General features: G+C 40.4%; 2 protein-coding genes across 2 annotated transcripts in view; one reads left to right on the top strand and one right to left on the bottom strand.

Moving 5' to 3' along the window:
* Positions 1–9032: 9032 nt before the first annotated feature.
* Positions 9033–21240, bottom strand: part of LOC133467889 (protein ripply2-like) — a 29037-nt gene continuing 16829 nt past the window's right edge. The window contains exons 2-5 of the mRNA XM_061753027.1: positions 11038–11126; positions 9732–9804; positions 9578–9636; positions 9033–9444 (exon numbers count right to left, since the gene is read on the bottom strand). Of these exons, the coding sequence (XP_061609011.1) occupies positions 9225–9444; positions 9578–9636; positions 9732–9804; positions 11038–11042 (357 nt within the window). The 5' untranslated portion in view covers positions 11043–11126 and the 3' untranslated portion in view covers positions 9033–9224. The remainder of the gene's footprint in view (positions 9445–9577; positions 9637–9731; positions 9805–11037; positions 11127–21240) is intronic.
* LOC133468657 (melanocortin-2 receptor accessory protein 2-like) lies at positions 14693–18740 on the top strand. The gene is made up of 4 exons (XM_061754834.1): positions 14693–14894; positions 14978–15099; positions 15184–15283; positions 16744–18740. The coding sequence occupies exons 1-4, from the start codon at positions 14767–14769 to the stop codon at positions 17159–17161; spliced, it is 768 nt and encodes a 255-aa protein (XP_061610818.1). The 5' UTR covers positions 14693–14766; the 3' UTR covers positions 17162–18740.

Below are 21240 nucleotides of genomic sequence, written 5' to 3'. Positions count from 1 at the left end.
TAAAGGGCGTGGCCTAGTGAGCGACATCAGAAGCCGGAGGGGGTTTGCTCGATCAGTCTGCATGCGAGCATCTGGGCGTGAGTCGTGGCCCTACAGCTGCTCCTTGCGAGTGTTCTCATTTTGTATTTGTGTGCTTGTCCCGTTCAATAAACGGCTGAAAATGCATCAGCGACAGTGGCTCTCCTTGCCCACATGCAAGTGCCATTACAGCACCTTAATTGCTTCATATTTTGGTTTAGATGAAAATCATAGGAAGTTCATTTTGAATGATTAACATCACTTGAAGGTGGAGAGTCGCCGTGACTGTTCGCTGTCGATGAGTCGACACTTGCTTCATCCGCGCTAACCCGTGCTATGCTAATCGCATGCTAATCACACCATCATAGGGTCCGATACTCCAGATGAATGTATCTGTCACATATTCACGTTTTCATTAGCATAAATCAGGTTCGCCCTGTCTTTGTAATTAGTGTTTTCATGTGAATGCTAATATGATATGGTGATTGGATCGGCCTACTAGAATGGAAATGACTCACCGGCTAAGTCGGCCTCAAACAGCTCCCCCCTTGCGTCGGACTATTAATATGCACTCCTCCCAGAAACAATGACTGATGCTAAAATATAATAGCTGAAGCATTAATCAGATTTCTGATCTGATTCTCTATCGCGTGGTTATTTTTCATCAAAGAACTGATTAAAAAAAGGGCTTTTTGAACCTCAAGTGTGTGTTTTACTGTTGATTTACTTTGCTGAGTTAATGTCTGGTGGCTACTACATTACACACTCGTACCTCATTCTGAGATTGTAGCCCAATTCAAAGGATGATGCGATTGCCAGAAATCATATACATGGTTTTAAATGTTCTTCAATTGTAACTCGGTACCGTACTTGATATTTATTCATTTATTCAATTCCTTTTTGAATTCACTCATCTATATATTTATTTAACATTAACAACATATTTGTTGTTTTTTTGTTTGTTTGCTTTGATATGTTGCATTTTTCCTCAATTTTGTGGAACAGAATATAGTATGATTTCATACAATATATGACGCCATGTTTGTGGTGACTTGAAATGTATTATTGTCTTTGTGTAAGTGTTAAATGAAAAAATATACACTTAGCCTAACATACTCATAATAAATTTATTTAAGTTGGACAATTATGAATACAAATCTGTGACTTTTAATAATAACAACACTTGTTATTATTATCATCATCATAATTATTATTATTATTATCATCATAATTATTATTATTATTATTATCATTATTATATTATCACATTCACAGATTTGTATTCATAATTGTCCAAAATAAATAAATGAATACATCTTACAACTTTCCAACTGTGATTTTAATGACATCGAGTGCTAGTGTGCCGAAATGTTTTGATAGTTTTCATTTTAAAATTCTGAACATATTTATAATAAAATGTTACATTTTATGAAATATATTATAAAATAGGCGGCACGGTGGCCGACTGGTTAGAGCGTCAGCCTCACAGTTCTGAGGTGCGGGGTTCAATCCCCGTCCCCGCCTGTGTGGAGTTTGCATGTTCTCCCCGTGCCTGCGTGGGTTTTCTCCGGGCACTCCGGTTTCCTCCCACATCCCAAAAACATGCATTAATTGGAGACTCTAAATTGCCCGTAGGCATGACTGTGAGTGCGAATGGTTGTTAGTTTCTATGTGCCCTGCGATTGGCTGGCAACCAGTTCAGGGTGTACCCCGCCTCCTGCCCGATGACAGCTGGGATAGGCTCCAGCACGCCCGCGACCCTAGTGAGGAGAAGCGGCTCAGAAAATGGATGGATGGATATTATAAAATACTTATTTTCAACAATAATTTAAACTGAAACTCAAGACTGTTGTTATCGCATGCCTGTCACAGCACGTATCCTCAATGAATTTCTTTCTTTACTGTTGTGGCCCAGTGACAGCATTCACATGCAATTCACAAAGAAAAATGGACCAAAAAAATTTGACTTTAAGGGGGTCTGGTAACATACAAGTTCCCACCTGTGCCCCCACTAATCAAATAGTGAGCGAATGCAAACTGGTAAACGAACTACACCTGTGTATTTTGATGGAGAACACCACACGATCAGGCAGAAATGTGGGTTTCGGTTTCGGGTCTCCCATGGGGACATCCTTCGCACCCCTGACAACTCCTGACATGGAGCATTCCTCTCAGACTGGTGACCCTCCGTGATGGACGGCAACCTCCATGCCTATAAAGCCGACGTCGAAACCCTCCACCATCCTTCCCGCCCCCGAGACGCAAAGGATTTGATGAAAGAATGTGAAAGGAGTCCAAAGGGACAGAACAAGTTACGAGTTATCAGATAATAGTGGCTAATTCCAAATGGGAATAACTGATCTTGAAGGCTAAAAGAAGAAAATCACTCCTAAATGGGGCTACTAAATGTGTTTTCACCCTAGCAACTACTTGTGTTATTTCCCTACCTGATTCTTTGGTAATTTACGAGGCCTGACCTGTAAATCCAAACATCTCAGAGCACACAACGTTGCTCATGGGGATTATAAGCACTCTTTTAATAGTTTTTGGGAGCCACCCCAGGCTATGCGAGTTTGAAAACGGAGAGAAAATGATGTCATAGGAAAATACCACAGTTGTCAGCACTTAAATTGTTAAATCAAAGGATCCAGTCTTGTTTTCACTGTGTTGTAAGTCTTCACACATCCTATTTAAGTAAACGGGGAGCAATACCTGTCTGATGGACACGATTGACAGGCTATGGTGGTTTAGATGTGCAAAGTTGATTTAGCGTCACGTTAGACATTTACAAATGGTCATACAGGGGGTCTTTGGTTTGCAACCGTGCCGACATGCGACATTGCGAGGTTTAGTTTTCAGACAAAAGTATTTACGCTCTGTATTTAAGTAGCCATGCTGAATCCACTCCTTGACTTAAAGGGAGAGTGTGTAAAACACTTTTTGTCATCTTTGTTAAACTCTCATTATGATTTTACAGTGTGTACATGATAAATATGATCTGTGAAAAAAAAATCATCTATGATCCCATCTTTTGCCTCTGAGCTACAAGAAACCACCACGTCCAAGGAAAAACAACCAATCGACGACAGAAGGCGTGACAAGAGTTCAATCACTTGTTGCGCACTCGCGGACAAGCTCACCGCGGGCACACCCCCGTCCGTGGCCTCATAAAAAACAAACCTTTAACATTTAGTGTTATAGTAATCTTTTATCATGAATAAAATGCATTTCAGGGATGAAAAGGTAACAGGTCAGCATAAGGCTGCGGGAGCATGAGCGTGCGATAAATAACTGACACCTCGTAAGTCATACCTTCTGTCTTTGGTTGATTTTCCTCAGGTGTGGTGGTTTCTTGCATAACAAATTTAAAGGCACAAGACGGAGCTAGATACGACACAATGACAATGAATTTCCTTTGGTTTTTTTCTTCTTTAAAAGATGGAATGGGATAGATCGAGACAATAAAAGGGTGAACACTGGAGCTGCCCTCAGAGGTCAAGGGCCACAGGCAGCGTCCCAGAATTCCTTGCCGTACACTTTTAAATTACAGGGTGTAGAAAATCAAGCTACGCGTTGCTCTTTACTTGCTTTTGTTCCATATTGTGAGCATTTGCTCTACTGTTCGTCGGGCGAGGTTTGGTATTTGCGAATTTATTTCATGAAGCTCTGACTGCGGCTTGTGTTTAAACCAGTGGCATGCAGGTCATGTTTACTGCAATACTAAGCCAATTTACCAAAAGTGCATCAACTAGTCAGCAATGCTAACTGAACCAAATGTGTACAGGTGAGTAACTGTGTTATATTGATCATAAAAAATATATATATTATTATTATTATTTTTTTTTTTTAACTGCGATGCACTGAATCCACAATAAGCAAACCGTGACATAGTGTGGGATTACTGCACAGTATTCCTGGTGGAATCGTCTTCTTTTCCTTCAATCCCATTAGAGTGAGGACTTTGCCTCACGTGGCTTCTCCCGACAGAGCGAAAAGCCGAATGAGAGATAGTCAAACAAGGGCCAGTAATTTGCAGTGTGTTTCTAAGTTATTCCAGCTCCTGGCAGCCCAGCAGCGGCTGACCCCTCTCCCCTCCTGTCTGCTAAGAGGCCTACAGGGAGGAATCAGCCCAAATTATCTTTTATTGATCCAGAGACGCAGGTGAATACAAAGCAGGCCTCGTCTCTCCCCTTCTGTCTTCAACCACCGTTTTTATCATTCCATCCCTCCCCTTTCCCTGCCTTGCAACATGAACCGCTATGAAGGAAGAAAAAAAAAAGAGCAGCTTTTTATGTAAGAGGGACTATTCTAACCGACAACACGTGTCATTGTATCAGCAGTGATTTACTGTTTGGACTCGGGCTGCTTTGATTAAAGCTCGTCTTTCATTGCTAACCGAGTGGAAGGCGATAGCGAGCGTCTGTTTTTCTGCATTCAATCCGCCGTTGTCCTTTCGCCCCGGCATACAAATCACTGTGGCGGTGCACAAGCTACTCCATTAGCTCCAACTCGCAGTTAAATCAATGCGTGACTTATCAAATGAAATTGGGGATTATGAGGTAATCACCTAGCAAATTTGGCTAAAATTGTAATTATCTCCAGTCGACGCATCTCAAAGAGACTAACTCTTTAAATGGAGGCTATGTCTCTTTGACAAACTCCTATTTGTATCATTTAATTTTGCTCAGGCATAAGGATGGATACCATGAAACATCAATGCACTGCAAAAAGACAATATAGTTGCTGGTCATTATAACCTACTTTTTTTATTCAACTCTTAGCAAATACCTCGCATTTACTTTCTGCTTCTAAATGAATAAATTTCCAATATTTTCTGTTAGTAAATAATTTGGTAAAGGAAAAAAAAAATGCCCAAGGTAGAAGTGCAATACTGCCTCCAAGTGGAAGCGCTATGAAGTTACATCCCCAATCTCCATACTAAACCTCATTTAGTTGCTTCATCTAATGATCAAATATTCTCTTCACTAACCTCAAAAGTTTGATGTATTATGTCAAAGTCATAGGAAAAACTTTCATCAATTTTAACCATCAAGGAACCCAAAGTACACCATTTCTCCAGATGTTAGCTCCACTTTGACCGTGACTTACAAGTTTCAAACATGCCAGTGGAAAGTGACACACCGTATGATATACAGTACTTGTTATAAATGTTTTAATTAATTGATAATTGCTTATATAATGATCTATCCATCCACATATAGACAAACATCCATTTTCACACCTAAGGGCAATTTAGTCAAACCTAATGTGCATGAAATTGCTACATAAATCCTGGATTTGAACCAGAACTTAAGAACTGTGAGGCAAAAGTGCTAACCATGAGTACACGGTGCTGCTGGAACATTAAAATCGAAAAGCAATCAAATGCAAAGGTGATCGGCAGCATGTGTCTATATAAAGAAGTTAGCCACTCTTATTAATAAAATGTAAAAACAATAACATCAGCGCCTATGGTGAAGCTTTGAAGCCAACCCACCCGTGACCCTGAACAATATAAAACGGATGGCGGGCCTCTTGCATTTGTGCAAGCAGGGGCGTTCAAACAATCCAAAGCGGAGTGCGACTGCCTCGACCTCAGACAGACAAGCGAAGGTGCGAATGCGAGAAGCATCTCCATCTCGACTTCAGTCTTGGGCTCATCTGGGTCACACTGATTTGTCACCTCTGCGGGTGACACTGCTCACACCGGCCAGCTCGGTCACAGAGTTCACCGGAACTTGCCGCCGCTCATCCTCCACCAATGCACAGGAGAGGCTTGTCAAAGTTAGATTTACAAACAGTATGTCTGAAGTTTTCGAACTGTGGTTGAAATGTTTGCTTCTGTGGATTCATTCAGTATTGCTTGGTCCGGCTACTCTATATTACTAATAGAAATATGATGGGCGGCATGGGCAGTTGTGGCACATGCACAAGTCCTCAGAGGTCAAACAAGAGCCCGCAGAGTGTGGAGTGCGGGGGCTCTGCGCACTCTGAAAGGTGTGCCTTCCTCACACCTTCCTAATTTACACCCACCCCTGAGAAAGGGCAGCATGTGCCGCAAGGGTTAGAAGGGTGCAAAGTTCACCGGGGGTCTCAATGTCACGCTGGGGAAGGCTGGACTGCGATCATTAAAAATTCATTCCGAATTAACTTGCGTCCATGCTCTGTTTACATGAGGTTAGAATAGGTGAGCTACATAATATGGGATAGTTTTGCATGTGTATGTGTGAACGGGATCCGTTTTGACTACATTTTGATCTATTTGTGAAACTTTGGAATAATACAAAGAAAACAAAATAGTCATGTAAAGTACACCTTAAGTATAAGAAACATAATTCTATTAAAGACTTATAAGTTACACTATATTGTCTCCCACTTGGAATTGCTTAGCCAAGCAAGTAATGTTCAGACACAAACTAGTCAACACAAACAAACAAAAGCTTTGTACATTTGTGCATGAAAGGGCTAAAGGTTCATCAGCCAGGGCATCAGCGCTTGGTTTTATATTTAACTGCGGAGGTGAGCGCATTTCACACCCAAGTAGGTGACACCACTGATACCATTAAGTCTGACACCCAAGCCTGGGAAAGTTCCAGGCAGGCGACCTTGAGTTGAAGAGGTTATCTGAGCATCGTCAAATCTCATTTAGAAATGTTGCTCCACAAACCCAAAATTTCGACAACAACAACATTTAGTTTATATACTATATGCTATACTCTATACAGCAGCCTTACCATTAAATGTAAAGTTAATATAAAGTTCCATGTATAACTTTACACTACTCAAAAGTGTGTTCAAGAGAAGATTAATGAGAAAACAAGTGATTTTGGTGATAATAATTCCATCCGTGTGCCAGTGGAGGTCATGAGTTCAGTGGCAATGGTGCATTCAGGGGCCACGAGTCCCCCGGCAAGGTGTGTAGAGTTTGCACCCTCCAAAACACGTCGGGTCGAGCCCAAGAGTTCCCACGGCACGCCTCAGAATGCCAACAAGAGGACATTGGGGCACACCTGAGCTTCATTGTAGCATCAAAACATTATATGCTAATGTCACAGCACTAGGAAGCAGTTTTAACAATTAAGTCTTCTGCAAGGCTAATCAAATACACATTTTAAAGGGCCACAAAAGATGTATTTTTTTTAATAAAGTCAAAGGTTGATTTATAGAGGTCGGTCAAGCCACATGCGATAATATTGTAATATTTAAAACAAAATGTCATTTTCATTCGGGCATATTAAGCACATGGGTCATGTGCTGGTTGGAGGTAGAATTAATGTAAATGTGTAGGTCCATTCTTATTTGAATTGCTGCTTTTCACTGGCCACTTTTCTTTGAGCAGCAAACTTGGAACACGCCATTTTTGTATAATATAGGCTCCTAAGTGAAAGTTAAAACTTGCACTCCTAGCATTGAATTTTGAGTGACCCATGAACAGGCGAGCAAGGTATCACTAGCATGGAGACAAGTCCCAGTAAACACATGCTGATCCAAGCAAAGCACATGCAACACGTGCTTTTCACGGCACCCACCTCATGCCCACCCTCCACGGCACGGCGCCGTGCTGTGGAAGCACATAAACAATGAATGGGTTGGTTGACGGCGCACTGTGCTGTGCTGGGTACAGTGTGGCCTTAAAAGTTTGGGGGTCACGAAAAGGCAGCCGGCAGGCTTGATACAGCCTGGGACCACTCATTGAGGTCCCACTGGTTATAGTGTAGCTTGTAGAGTAAAACTTATACTAATTGGCTGCAACGTTAGGAACATGCACATAGACAAGATGCAATTATGCAAATCATAGGCGTTTCTAGCCCATTTTGGCGGGTGCTCATTTATTTATTTATTTAGACTGCTTCTTCTTTTTAAACAAGTCAGAAAAGTGTATAAAAATACAGTACTTGGTTGAAATATAATATTTTAACAACAAGGGTTCAGGGTGTACCCCCGCCTCCTGCCCGATGATAGCTGGGATGGGCCCCAGCACGCCCGCGACCCTTGTGAGGGGAAGCGGCTCAGAAAATGGACGGACAACAAAAATACAGCGCCCCCACCTCAAAAATGCTTTGTTCCACCCAATCCCTCCCTCTTCTCCTGACTGGGTTCTAAGTGTGCTATCTCCACAGAGCAATACAGAGCATTAACATTGCTCATTTTTGCTGCATTTAATTGTAGCTAACTGTCTATGTTGTTAGAAGTTAGCTTTGCGTGTTAGAAATGTTTGAGATGGTCAGTGCCACCACTGTTGTGACATGTCCATGCGTTAATATTAAAGCCAAGGTGCTACTGACAAGCTAACTGACTGGATGCCAATTAACAGAGAGAAAGGAAAGCGCAAAGAAAGGATTTTATATATTAGTCGTCAAAGTATTCACAAAAGCCCATTTCTGTTCATATCAAAGTCCCAAAAATAAATGCAAGGTCCATTTTTGGTATTTTCATTCATCACTAGGGTTTACTGTATGGACAAAAATGCATACTGTATGTATGAGTTGTCTTCCACCAGAAATGATAGAATTACATTGTTGGTTTTATTAATGCAATCTTTGCTGTTGCTCAACATTTAAATAACCTTTTTTCAGATTTGATGGTTTAGTCATACACCCTTTATTTGATAGCAGGTTTTTTGCACTATATTGCTGCGTAAATTTTATTTGGACTATGTAAATTTAAATACAAAATAGAAACATCTTTCAGGGAATGCAGTGTAGTTCCACACCAGTGCACATGTTGAAGCTTTCATGTGAAGGTTGACACCTCCATTTTGTCACGCACCGTGCGCACCTCAGGCGACTGTGCAGAGGAAGTGGTACGTTTACGACCTTGCACTTAGGGCTGGGAAAAGAGCTGCTTGTAAGTGTGCCTTACAATGCAAGGGAAAGAAATGTATCTTATCTCAGTCTAATTGGAACGTGCTAGGTTTGCAGAAACACACCATTCGTTACATTTATTTATAAATTAACACCAACTTTATTCATAACACCGAAAAAATAAAACTGAGAATAACGATGTTCCTTGAACGTATTTTATTGCAAGGCTGCACAAAATACAAATGAGGTAGAAACGTTGACAAAATAATTTAAAAGCATTTTTTTGTTCTTGTTGTTTGGTATAAAAAAATGACGCAGAGTCTATTTACAGTTATTTACAAAATAAATAGGAAGAGGAAATATATTAATGCATTATGCACATGATTTACTTATATAAATTTTTTAGTTGAGCTCCTTCGCCATCTCTATCTCGTCATCATTCTCATAATCATCATCATCATCATCATCATCATAGTCATCCTCCTCTTCTTCCTCGCTGTCGTCCTCACTGGACGAAGAGTCTTCACAGGGGCAGATGGTGGCTTGGACCGGATAGTTCCGAAGGAGCATCTCGGCTTCACGGTACAAATAGTCAAAGCATTTGGTTTTGGGCCAGTACAACCTGTAAAGGGGAATTTAAAAACAAAAACAAAAATGATTAAATACCAAAAAGATGAAGAACATAGATCAAGCCCTGTTGAATTAGCAGAAATTATATTTAAAAAAAAATAAATGTGACTAAAAATGAAATTTACTTGACTGGGTGAATGAAAAGGGCTGGTTTGGGTTGCGTTTCAGCAGGGTTGAAAGGAGCCTAAAAAAGTTTTAGATCTTCATTAGACTTTTCCTCCCATGCATATATTTTTATTTTATTTGGAATGAAGTGCAGTCAAGTCAAGTCGAATTTACCCTGAGTGCGGAAGCTGTCGTCTCGGTTCTAATCCACGGTCTCCACAAATCGGACTGCTGCTGATTAAATCCACTGCGAGGGTTCATGTTGGCAAAAATAGAGTGATAATGATGGTGGTCCTTTTCTCAAGAGGTTGTGTTGCTGCAATGAGGGGTCGCAGCTATTTAACATGCAGGGGGGGGGGGGCCCGGACAAGAGTGCCAAATTGGACTTTTGACGCTCCGCCAAGTGTCTCCATGCGCCACGACGCGGAGGTGCGAAGTCACACATGAGCAAACCTACACCATATGGGCCAAACTTGCTTTACTTTTTTTTTTGGGCGGGGGGGGGGGGGGGATTAAACATTGTTTTCGATGAGATTCCACGCGTCAACGCTTTAATTTTCCGCTTCAAGTGTGACGCCAGATGAAATAACGCAGTAAAACTCATCCTCAAGTCAGACGCGTTTACAGTTTAAAGACACACTTGAAAGTATCTGCTCAATTGGCGAGCGTTTCCATCCCATTACGAGCTCACCGCGGCTGCGCGTAAAAAAAAAAAAAAAAAAAACATTTGGGTGGAAGGTGCGAAGACACACGTGCCCAGTTTGACAACTCCACGTGGCGTGGCTGATGAGAGGGGAGGGGAGGGACACGCGACAGCCTTTCAGCAGTAGTTTGAATGCTTCCCGGGGAGGAAAAAAAAAAAAAAAAAAAAGATTTTTGCATTAGAGCGTGAGCAAACATGGGGAAGAGTTCCCTAACAGGTCATAAATATTGCCTAAGGATTTTAATCATGATGGCTATTAGTAACCATAATGCGCATTTAAAACCAAACATTGCATAACTTGTGATGACATCCAAGTACGAATTGCATTTCCCTTAAAAAAAAAAACGACAAAATAATGCATGTCAACTATAAGAGATAAATGCAAAATACAGTGTTGAAACTTTGTAATCTATTTATTTTTAAACCTGTGAAAATGTAGCTGAAAACTACTATGAATATTGTTATTTTCCAATTAAAAGTTGATTGTTTGTAAAACATTCTCCCTAATGTGTTTAAAGTGGTTTGTTGCCACACATACGTCATTAGTCTGTAATGACATTTAGGATGGAGCAAAGCCGTTCGACAAATAAAAACAAAGCGTAATCTACTGATTTAATTAGTCCCATTTGGGGTTGAATAGTTTTGTTCTCTCCCGGTGCGTATCAGTAGGGGGCAGTGCAAAACTACATGCTGGGATTGGAGCTGATTGATGGGTAAATAAATCGTGTGTGTGCGTGTGTGTGTGTGTGTGTGTGTGTGTGTGTGTGTGCGTCTGACCTCATTCAAAGTTAATGGTTGCCACATTTGCAATAGGTCCCATGGTGATGAGTGTGCGTTTAAAGGTGACTTCTGCCAACTTGCAGCATCTTTTTAAAAAAAAAAAAAAAATTAATTAATAAATAAAAAAAAGTTGTATGTTAATAAAAGAAGTTCCACATTGTTTCTTCTCTATCATTGTTCTCGCTTAACCTTCATGGATGCATATAAAGGAGAACTGCGTAGTAAGCATGTTTGACAAACAATGAACTTGTCGATGTTTTGTCACATAGACTTTGTCATCATGACCCACAATTTAGTGCGATTGTGCAAATGTTTGCGTGTTGCTGGGAAACCAATACAAAAACTGAATTCCCTTTTTTATTTTTGGGTTTGTTCAATCATCAACCACAAGTGCTTTGAACAAATATTTAACATGACCTTGTGAATATAGATGGCAGCTGCTGGTCTCAGCCTGAAAACTTTTGTCTTTCACTTATATTACTCTAGTCTCATAAAATTAAGACTATTTTAAAGAAGACTTTCATTGTTCTTTTTGCGGTGCATTCAACTTTATGCTAACTTTAATATTGTCACTATTTTCTCGTAATTATACGACTATTCAAGAAACATTACAACTTTGTCATAAAATATTACGACTTTAGTTGGATTAAATCCCAACTTCTTTCTTTTTATATACAAAGTGCAGTGAAAAAGTATTTGCCCTCTTCTGAAATTCTGTTCAAAAAGTTGAGTTCATTTTCACTGACGACACCCAAGCCGGATTACCTCCAGACCTGTTCAATCAAGTGAGCACTTAAAAGTAACCGGCCTGACAAAAATAATGTCAGCCAAAAGATCTCAAAAAGCAAAAAAAAAAATAATAATAATAATAATTTAAAATTAAAAAATGCAAAAAAATCCCACGCTGCAAAGAAATTCAAGAACAGATGAGAAATAAAGTAATTGACACCTATCAGTCTGGAAAAGATTACAAAGCCATTTGTAAAGCTTTAGGACTCCAGCGAACCACGTTGAGAGCCATTATCCACAAATAGAGAAAACATGCAACAGGGGTGAAGCTTCCCAGGAGTCGCCTCTCTCTCATATCATCATCACTGTAATTTTATTATCAATATTATGGCTTCATTCTTTACCGTATTGTGGTTTTCTCAAAGAGGAGAGGATACATCTTAATTCTCATAACATTATGGCTTCAATGTTTTGTATTCTGATTTTATTAGTGTAATATACATTCCAACATAGCAAGTTTATTATTGCTGACACTTGATTGTCCTATCGTAACTTTATTGTTGCAAGAATGAAGTCATTATTACGAACATATGACTTTATTCTCATATTTAGATGTTTTTTTCTTGGCAAGGCCCTCCAATCCTTTGTAGGTATACAACATTTTCGTTTCGAGGGCTTATTTTTAAGGTTTTCCTTCCTCCAACGATGACTAAATACCGCAATGACATTCACAGTTCTGCGCGTTTGCTGTGTCTAAAAGCTCCCCAAAAAGCAAGCCTGACAAAAGCATGAAAGGATAACCATTAAAAACCCTCAAAATGTCGAAGCGTTGGACATATCTGGAAAAAAAAAAAAGTGAGCGTGTGTCTATGTCCTCTTTTGGCTTCCCATGAATGGGTCAGATTTGATCCATTTATAATGGAATGGGAATAATCAGAAGCAATGTACTCTGCTTTCGGGATGTGGAGTGGAGAACACAAAAGAAACCCGAGACTCATCCCACAATTCCATTTTCTCATGAGAAGGAGATTTTGGATGGAAGGAGAGATGGCTAGCGAGATAGCCATTTGGTTGTCGGTGTGAAGACCCACATATCCTCCTGTCAGTCCCTGCTGTTTGAATGATGGAAGAAAAAGTGGGGGGTGACAGCATGTGTCAGCCTTGTGTACACAAAACAAGCTCATATGTAAACATGAGCAGATGCATTCATGGAGAAGAAATATCATTTTGTCAACAACACAACACACAAATGGGGACAAGCTCGACAAATGATACAAAGGCACAAACACAGATGTAACTTAAATCATTCCCAAATGTTGGCTTTTGTTTTGGGGCATTTGGGGACTTTTTGGCTGACTTTTTCCATTCTTAATGTTTGTGAGACCAAACCAAGAAGAATATAACCAAAATCAAAGCAGAAGAACTGTTCTTCTGAACAGAGACTGACTAACCTTGCAGGGGGAAAATGTGAACATTAGCAGAGGTGGAGAAAGTACTCACACTCTGTACTTAACACTTATAGAGGCACAAGTGGGTCAAAAATGACCCAGAGAGGTCATTTTCTCGCCATATCGGTAAGATTCCAGGTCTTCATTTTTGACATCCTGCCATTTGAATTTTCAACATATCTTTTATACATTTTACAGTATTTTAGTTTTTGTAATACAACCCTAAAGCCATAAGTGGGTAAACAATGACGTGTTCATTTCTGCAGCTTTGTAAAAAAAAAACAATAATAATAATAAAAAAATGTCACAAGGTGTGACAAAGAAAGACTGTTAGATTTTCTATAAAGATGCTTTGAAAACAGTTTTAAATTCTGAAAACAAATTGCATGATATGTCTCCTTCCAGTCCTGCATTTTTATTCATTTGAAAATCTTACGCCAGATCTGTTAAACTTTGTGGGAACGCAAACCTTTAAAGTTTAAGTGTAAAAAATACGCAACACATAGCCACCTAGCATTGTGATATAAAGTAACCAACTAGGAAATCTGCAGTAATCTGCCGGGTCCCTATTAACAAGTGCTGGAAAGGTGTGAAAAGACTGTTCAAAAAATTAACTGACAGGTTCAAATTGAAAGGGTTAACAAATGTGTCTGTAAGAGCTGGATGACTCCCAACACTCAAAAGCGTCCTCATGATTTGTTCAAATACTCTGCAGCCCTCCAAGGAGATTTTTGTCTTAAGCCAGGTACAATTATACACTGTACAGTACTGTATCACTCTTAACACACCGCAAAACACAGGACAAGCCTACAAAGACGTCAGATATTCATGCCATGACTGGCTTGACTTTGATCAGAAGAAAAAGAGAAAATGCTCAAATTCGCCACTGTACATCTTTGTGTGTACCCTTATGTGACAAAAGAGTTGAGAGCAACAAGAGGTGAAGACACCACCGCTTAAAAAGAGGCCAACAAGCGTGCATTGCAGGTCATGTTGTTCCGATGTAGCACTTGTACAGCTGACGAGTACATCTAAAAGGGCCACATCCTGCTCTAATTGAAGTCCTGAGTGTTACCTTGGAAACCACCTGACAGGGTTGCAATGACCTTTGCAAGCATTGGAAGGCTTGCAATGAAAATTCTGTATGTACCCGAATACAGCATGCAGTGAAAAATCATATGGTAACAGAGTAATGGTATAGTATTACCACAAAGGTAGTAAAGTTGATTATTATTGCTAGCATTCAATTTAGCAAGTCGTGTTTCTGTTACTCCACAAAGATGGTATACTAGACAGTGGACATCAATTCAAAATTATTTTTTATCAATTGACTAATTTCATAAACATATTATAAACATTATCAACGGGAGAAAGTAACATGTTTCCGACTAAAAACCTTACAGCTCAGCGCCACTAGGGGGCAGGTGTGCGTGCTATTTGAGGATTACAATGATTTGCATTGATGTGGTGCTCAGTTCTTTTTTATTTTGGGGGGGGGGGGGATTCATCTGACTGACATCTCTCACAGTAGGGTTTACACCTGGTTTATATGACGGGTCTGTTGAATGGGCTTCTTAGAAAATGTGTTGCCTCGGTTTTAGTGCGTGGAAGTAACCCAAGATGTGGACGGAGGTGCAACCGCTTCCCCGCACGGCGCGTGAATAGGACCGATGCAAGGTAAACTTCGCGTTTGTTGGTCAATTATCATCCGTCGAGCGTGTTGTTGATTCGGTGTCACTGTGTCGCATGCGTCAATTAAGGCCAATTGACATGAGTTCGCACAACCGGAGCCAAAGCAGCGCGCCGCGCACCGACTACGTGTGGCAATATGAATACTACGACGAGGAGCCCGTCTCTTTCGAGGGACTCAAAGCACACAGATGTAAGATCGACATGTCAAATTGTTGCTCTTACGTTCATAAACATACATTTTTTTATGTTTTTATTTTTGTGTGTGTGGTTGCAGACTCCATCGTAATCGGCTTCTGGGTTGGACTTGCAGTGTTCGTCATTTTCATGTTTTTTGTTCTCACCTTGCTGGCCAAGACAGGAGCTCCACAGCGGGAGTGAGTATACTATTTCTTTGTACTGTCATACCATGGCTACTGTCTCTCTGTTCATCATGCATCAGGATGTAACCTGCCACCTTGATCTAAAATATGAATCTGGATCAGCGGTCAAAAAGTAAGAAACGTTGCACCATGGGATGCAACGCTACAATCCCAAATATATTATAGGCCGGGGGTGTCAATCTCATTTTTGTCGAGGGCCAAATTGTAGTTACGGTTTTCCTCAGTGGCTCGTTATGACTGTGAAACCATAAAAACGTTTAAACGGCTCATCAACAAATCAATGGATAACTAGTTTTGAAATCAGAGGTCAAGGATAATAGTTTGTTGAAGTTACTCTAAAAGGTGTTTGGTAACAAGAAATGATTGCGATATCTCAACGATATGAACATTTTTAATTTTGGTACAGATTTGAGCAATAATCCAAAAATTGACGGACATGATTTGCTTTCGCGGGCCACATAAAATGATGTGGCGGGCCAGATCTGGCCCCTGGGCAAAGAGTTTGACACCTGTGTTATAGGCATTTTGTCACTGTTGCGAAAAAATAAATAAAATAGACAAGGTGTTAAATGATTACTATGACAGTATCAATCCAAACTAAGCGTTACCTTGAAAAAGGAAGACTTTTCATACAGCTGTTGTTTTGGTTCTCATTTGATCGTGTGTAATGTTGTGCTTTATTCCTTTTACCTGCATGATCCGTGATTGTGCCCTGCGATTGGCTGACGAACATTCCAGAATGTTCGTCATGCTCTCGCTCAAAGTCAGCAGGGATAAATGAATGAGTAGGGATCGGAATAGAAAAAACGATTCTCTCGAGAACTGCTCCCCTCTAATTCAGTGCCTAGGAATTGTTTGTTAGCGCGCCTGCTTATCGATTCCTCTCATGTGGCAAATGAGTGATAATGTCACATTCAAGAAGTGTAGTTTGGTTCGGAACTTCTCCAACATGGCGTCAATAATGAAGTGCGAGATAAAAAGTGGAATCGGAATTGCTACATTCTTATCAATTCCCATCCCTACGAATGTGTGTGTTTTTTTGTTGTTTTTTTTAATATGCAAATAATGCGGCGGCACGGTGGCGACTGGTTAGAGTGTCAGCCTCACAGTTCTGAGGACCCGGGTTCAATCCCCGGCCCCGCCTGTGTGGAGTTTGCATGTTCTCCCCGTGCCTGCGTGGGTTTTCTCCGGGCACTCCGGTTTCCTCCCACATCCCAAAAACATGCATGAATTGGAGACTCTAAATTGCCCGTAGGCATGACTGTGAGTGCGAATGGTTGTTTGTTCCTATGTGCCCTGCGATTGGCTGGCAACCAGTTCAGGGTGTACCCCGCCTCCTGCCCGATGACAGCTGGGATAGGCTCCAGCACGCCCGCGACCCTAGTGAGGAGAAGCGGCTCAGAAAATGGTTGGATGGATGCAAATAATGCTTCAGTCTTTCGCTTTCTTGCCAGAAACCCAGACGCCGAGAATCTGCCCGGTCCGGGAAGCGGTCTTGTGAACGTCATCGGTCCGAAAGACGACGACCACAAAGCCGTTTCTCGTCCCTTCCTGGCAGAGTCCCGCTCTTACTTTAATTTCTACATCAGTGAGGATAAAGAGGGCAAGAAGAGGCAAAAGGCCGAGGCGAAGCAGAATGCAACGAGGGAGACGGTCAACCAGTCACAGGAAGGTGAAGACACGAGGGAACGCTTACTTCTCAATGGACTCGTAGGGGATGAGAGGGAAACAGACACCGACTGCACCTTCTTGTCCAACTTTAACATCCCAAATTGTGTCATCTTTGAGCGCAACTCACTGGGAGAAGATGACCTGCTGTGTGAGGCGCCCATCAAACCGGACCACAACATACGATCTGCTGACGTTCACTAACAGTATTACTATAAAAGACAACATGGACGTGGTTTGTAGCTGTCATTATTGGCTTCCTCTTGCCTGGAACGATTTAGGACGTCACAGGAGCCTGGAAACCAGATCGACGGACTAATGACAACCAAGCGCTAATGCCAGACTCTTAACCTTTGCTTACAATTCCAGGCAGCGAAGTCGCTTGTACGTTGCGAGAGGGAGTCCTTGAAAAAACAATTAACTTAATTTAAGCTAAATTACCTACTCATTGAACAACAAATATTTGGCGAGAATACTTAAAACAAGTAAAAATAGCTAACCTAAAAATAGAACCAAGATGTCTTAAAACTAGTGTGTTTATACTAACTACACCTGTAGAATTATGGTATTATTTTAAGATAAACCTACTCATCACTAGGCAGCACAATTAACTGTCTTTTAACGAGCCCTGTGATCAAATGGCGGCCGATCCGGGGTATAGTAAGGTGACGACGTGCTCACACATCTTCATTCTTTTTGACGTCTCCCTTGAAACAAACTATCGGGCGGCGATTATTATTCAAAAGAACATTGCAAGATGTTACCGTCAACGCGCCGCTTTTGGCAAATAGGATTTGCTGGGAATGCTGAATGTTCTATCAACCTTAATTAACTCTGTCTAAATGAGCTTTTGCATGTGACAGATGAGCAGCGTTTAATTATAAAATTCCCGACATGCCGCTGACATACTCAGACCTCTCTCCTCTGCTGATTTGTATTAGTCGGATCTCAGGAGTGATTGGCAGCAGTTGTTACTGGGTAATGCACTGGAAACAATTAGAGAACGTGAGAATTTCAGGGGACCATGTCTCACCTTTCCCGTTTTAAGGCTAATGCCAAATACAGTGTTACCTTCAAGCAGTGATTCCCAACCACTGTGTGGCGGCACATTAGCGTGCCGTGCGAGATCGCCTCGTGCGCTGCGTGAAATTATCCAATTTCACTTAATTAGTGCAGAAATTATGCTTTATTTACTACAAATAATGTCTTTGCTCATCGATCTATGCTAGTGATGTATCGTGATAGGCAGAACAGTTAAATGCTCATGATGATAATCATTATTCCTGCATACAGTACATAAGTTAAAAAAAAACAACAACAAAAAAAATCAGGTTATGACATCACCATAGGAACGAAACTATGTTGCAACTTGAGGATGCCCTGTACATTAAAATAATAACTACAAAAAGACATAAGACGACTTAATCCTTTGGTGCTGGCTAACCTAAGCTCTAGCGCGGTAAATTGAGGTCTCGCGAGATTTGCCGACATCTCGAGTGACGTCTGAAAAGATGGCGGTTCCACTTCCTCCAATTTCTTACATATTTTTTTTGCCTTCAGAAGTCACCTAATGAGTAAATAGAGTGCACCTGTGTGTAATTTACTCAAAACACCTGTTCTGTGAAGGCGTCAGTGTTTTGTTATTTTATTCCTCTATGTAAGTACGTTGTACAATAAAATTACATATATTTCCCCAAGAAATGTTTCTGAATTATGGTTGTATGTGCTCAGATTTTGAGGTCGTACTGTACAACGTTGCCAATAAAATGTGCTGTGCCCGCCATATTTGTGGAATGTGTTAAGCATTTTGTATCATTTTCTCCAAAATTGTTGCAAAATCATGTAGCTGAAGTTAATGGCAAACAAATGGCAATTTTATTGTCTTGGATGTAGTCACTACTTCAATCTTCAGAACCTTTGACTGTAAGAAAAACTTCACAAACACGTTGGAAAATGTGTTATGGTTTGATGAAACCAAAATGGAACTTTTTGTCCATATTTCCAAAAGGTATATTTGGCTCAAACGCAACACTGTTATCACCAAAAGAACACTATATGCACAGGGAAGTATTGTGAAAGTACGTTCATAGAAAGATAGTGGATTGAAACTATGATTGTTTGGCCTTGGCGGACGTCTGAATTCTGCTCAGAGCTCAAATAGAGCACAAAAGGATGAGTGACTCAACACAGCAGCACGCGGTGGAGTAGCAAGAGTGTGACAAGGCTTTTATTGGATGGATGTGTCAAAGGGAGGTTTGTAAAAAGAAAAAGAAAAAAAACTCCTCTGCAGAAGAATCAATCCCAGAAAGGTTCAGTACATAAATACATATGTTTGTGTATTGCATTGATCCTAGAGATAAAGATCAGTATGCTTGAATTTCTTCTTTTGCTGAGCGCCTGCTAAATTATTGAGTCAGCAAAATTTACAGGACTCGAAACAAATCGATTAATGAACTCTGAACTCCCAAACTTAGCTGCAACGTTAAAAAAATTGTTTCCCATTGTCTCCCCCTGCTCTCGACAAGTTGGTCAAAACCACGATGCAGTCATGCGTAACAAATACAAACTGGGTGTACCATTACCTCTAGTTCCTGATTTAAGTATTTTGTAAGGGGAACATTACAAAAAAATAATAATAATAAAATAAATAACTTTAGTGCAAGAGAGAAGCATTTTAATGTTTAATTTGGCATACAATGAGTCAGGTGTCGGGTGGATATGAATAAGTCATGAGAGACAAACATGAGAATCAGGCCATGCATGCGTTTAAAGCAGGGGTGGGAAACTCGCAGCCCGTGGGCCGTATAAGGGCCCGCAAGAGCACTTGATCCGACCCAATCATATAAAACCTTAAAACTGGTATAAAAAGCCCAGAAATGTTCATAAGGTTGTTGTTGTTTTTTTAATCGCTGCATTTTTTTCTTAAATTTTATGTGATGGGAAAAAGGTTCCTCATTGTTGATCTATAAGGATGGACCCTAATATTTTGTTTTTATTATGTTTTTTTTTTTAAAGATTCACTTTTGTTACTTAAAGTTACACCTGAGGTCCATCATTAAGTGTAGCTACAATGCACCCTAGTGAGAGGGGGTTTGGTAGTCTGATTAATAACATTGCCAATTATCGCTTGTTAAGTTTCAGTTTTTAGTTCCACCCCCCAATGTGAGGAGTGATTCACTGGCAACAAAAAGTTAGTTTGGGTGTTAGAACATGCTCAAACACAGTCCATAGCAAGAATGTGCAGGGTGATTTTTGAAAGGAAATTCAACAACTGGAAAACAGATTCGCACATGGCTGAGAAAAAGGGAAAAAAGTGTGTCAAGGTGGCGCAAATATTGAACATTTGCAAAGCGCTGCGCTGTCAAATTGGTTATAAAATGTACATTTGTTTTGAATATGTTGTTGGAATTTTGCCAAATAGTTTTTGCTTTTTTTTCTGTGTTTATTGTCATTTGCCAGTCCATCAATTTTCTATATAGCGCTTTGTCCTCATTATGGTCGCAGGTGAGCTGGAGCCTATCCCAGCTGACTTTAGGAGAGAGGCGGGCTACGCCTCGGACTGGTCAGCAGTCGATCACTGGGCACTATCATCCATCCGTTTTCCATTTCGGAACAATTTGCATTTTGTTGACCTCCATTAGCTATATAAGTGGGGCAAAATATTAGAAATCCCTCTTAGAAGAAGCAAGTTTGCAAATATCGGTATCACTCCATTTCAGGTGAAACTTCAGTATTTCCCGAAAACGCAATACAACCTTTAAAGGTCAACTTAATTTGACCTTCTCTAAACTTTTGAATGCACATGTCTGACTGTTCAGGGTTTCAGTACTTTTTACACAACCGTCCTTGTTCGAGAGCAGCAAGTTGTGCAAAAACTACTGAAACACTGAACAGTGGGACATGTGCAAAAGTTTAGAAAAGGTCAAAATAATTTCACCTGTCCTGTAAAGTTTGTAGTGCATTTGACGTTCATCCTGAAATTCCACCCTAACGTTTTTTTGTTTTTGTTTAGTAGTAGAGCCAGCCTCAACCATCACTCCTGCAGGGGGAGACATTTTTTTATTTTATTTTTTTCTTAAATGCTGTGAAGACGACGTTTGATATCTCGTCTTTATTATTTTTTTTCAGGAAGAACATATGACATGAAGTTAAAAATAAATAAGTAAATAAAAAAAAATTAAAGAAGAAAACTAGTTACGTCCTATCATAGTGGCACAACAAACTTTGTGTGTGCGTGTTTGTGTGTGCTCCATGATCAGACGCCCCGAGGGTGCGAGAGCTGG

Source organism: Phyllopteryx taeniolatus, chromosome 18 (assembly GCF_024500385.1).
Source record: "Phyllopteryx taeniolatus isolate TA_2022b chromosome 18, UOR_Ptae_1.2, whole genome shotgun sequence".
Lineage (NCBI taxonomy): Eukaryota > Metazoa > Chordata > Actinopteri > Syngnathiformes > Syngnathidae > Phyllopteryx > Phyllopteryx taeniolatus.
Note: the sequence above shows the minus strand (reverse complement) of the source record. Positions and strands in the feature narration are given on the sequence as shown.

Coding starts and splice junctions, on each gene's coding strand:
- LOC133468657 (XM_061754834.1), top strand. CDS start 14,767: ATGACGGGTCTGTTGAATGGGCTTCTTAGAAAATGTGTTGCCTCGGTT. Junction 15,100..15,183: donor GGGACTCAAAGCACACAGAT/GTAAGATCGACA, acceptor GTGTGGTTGCAG/ACTCCATCGTAATCGGCTTC. Junction 15,284..16,743: donor ACAGGAGCTCCACAGCGGGA/GTGAGTATACTA, acceptor CTTTCTTGCCAG/AAACCCAGACGCCGAGAATC.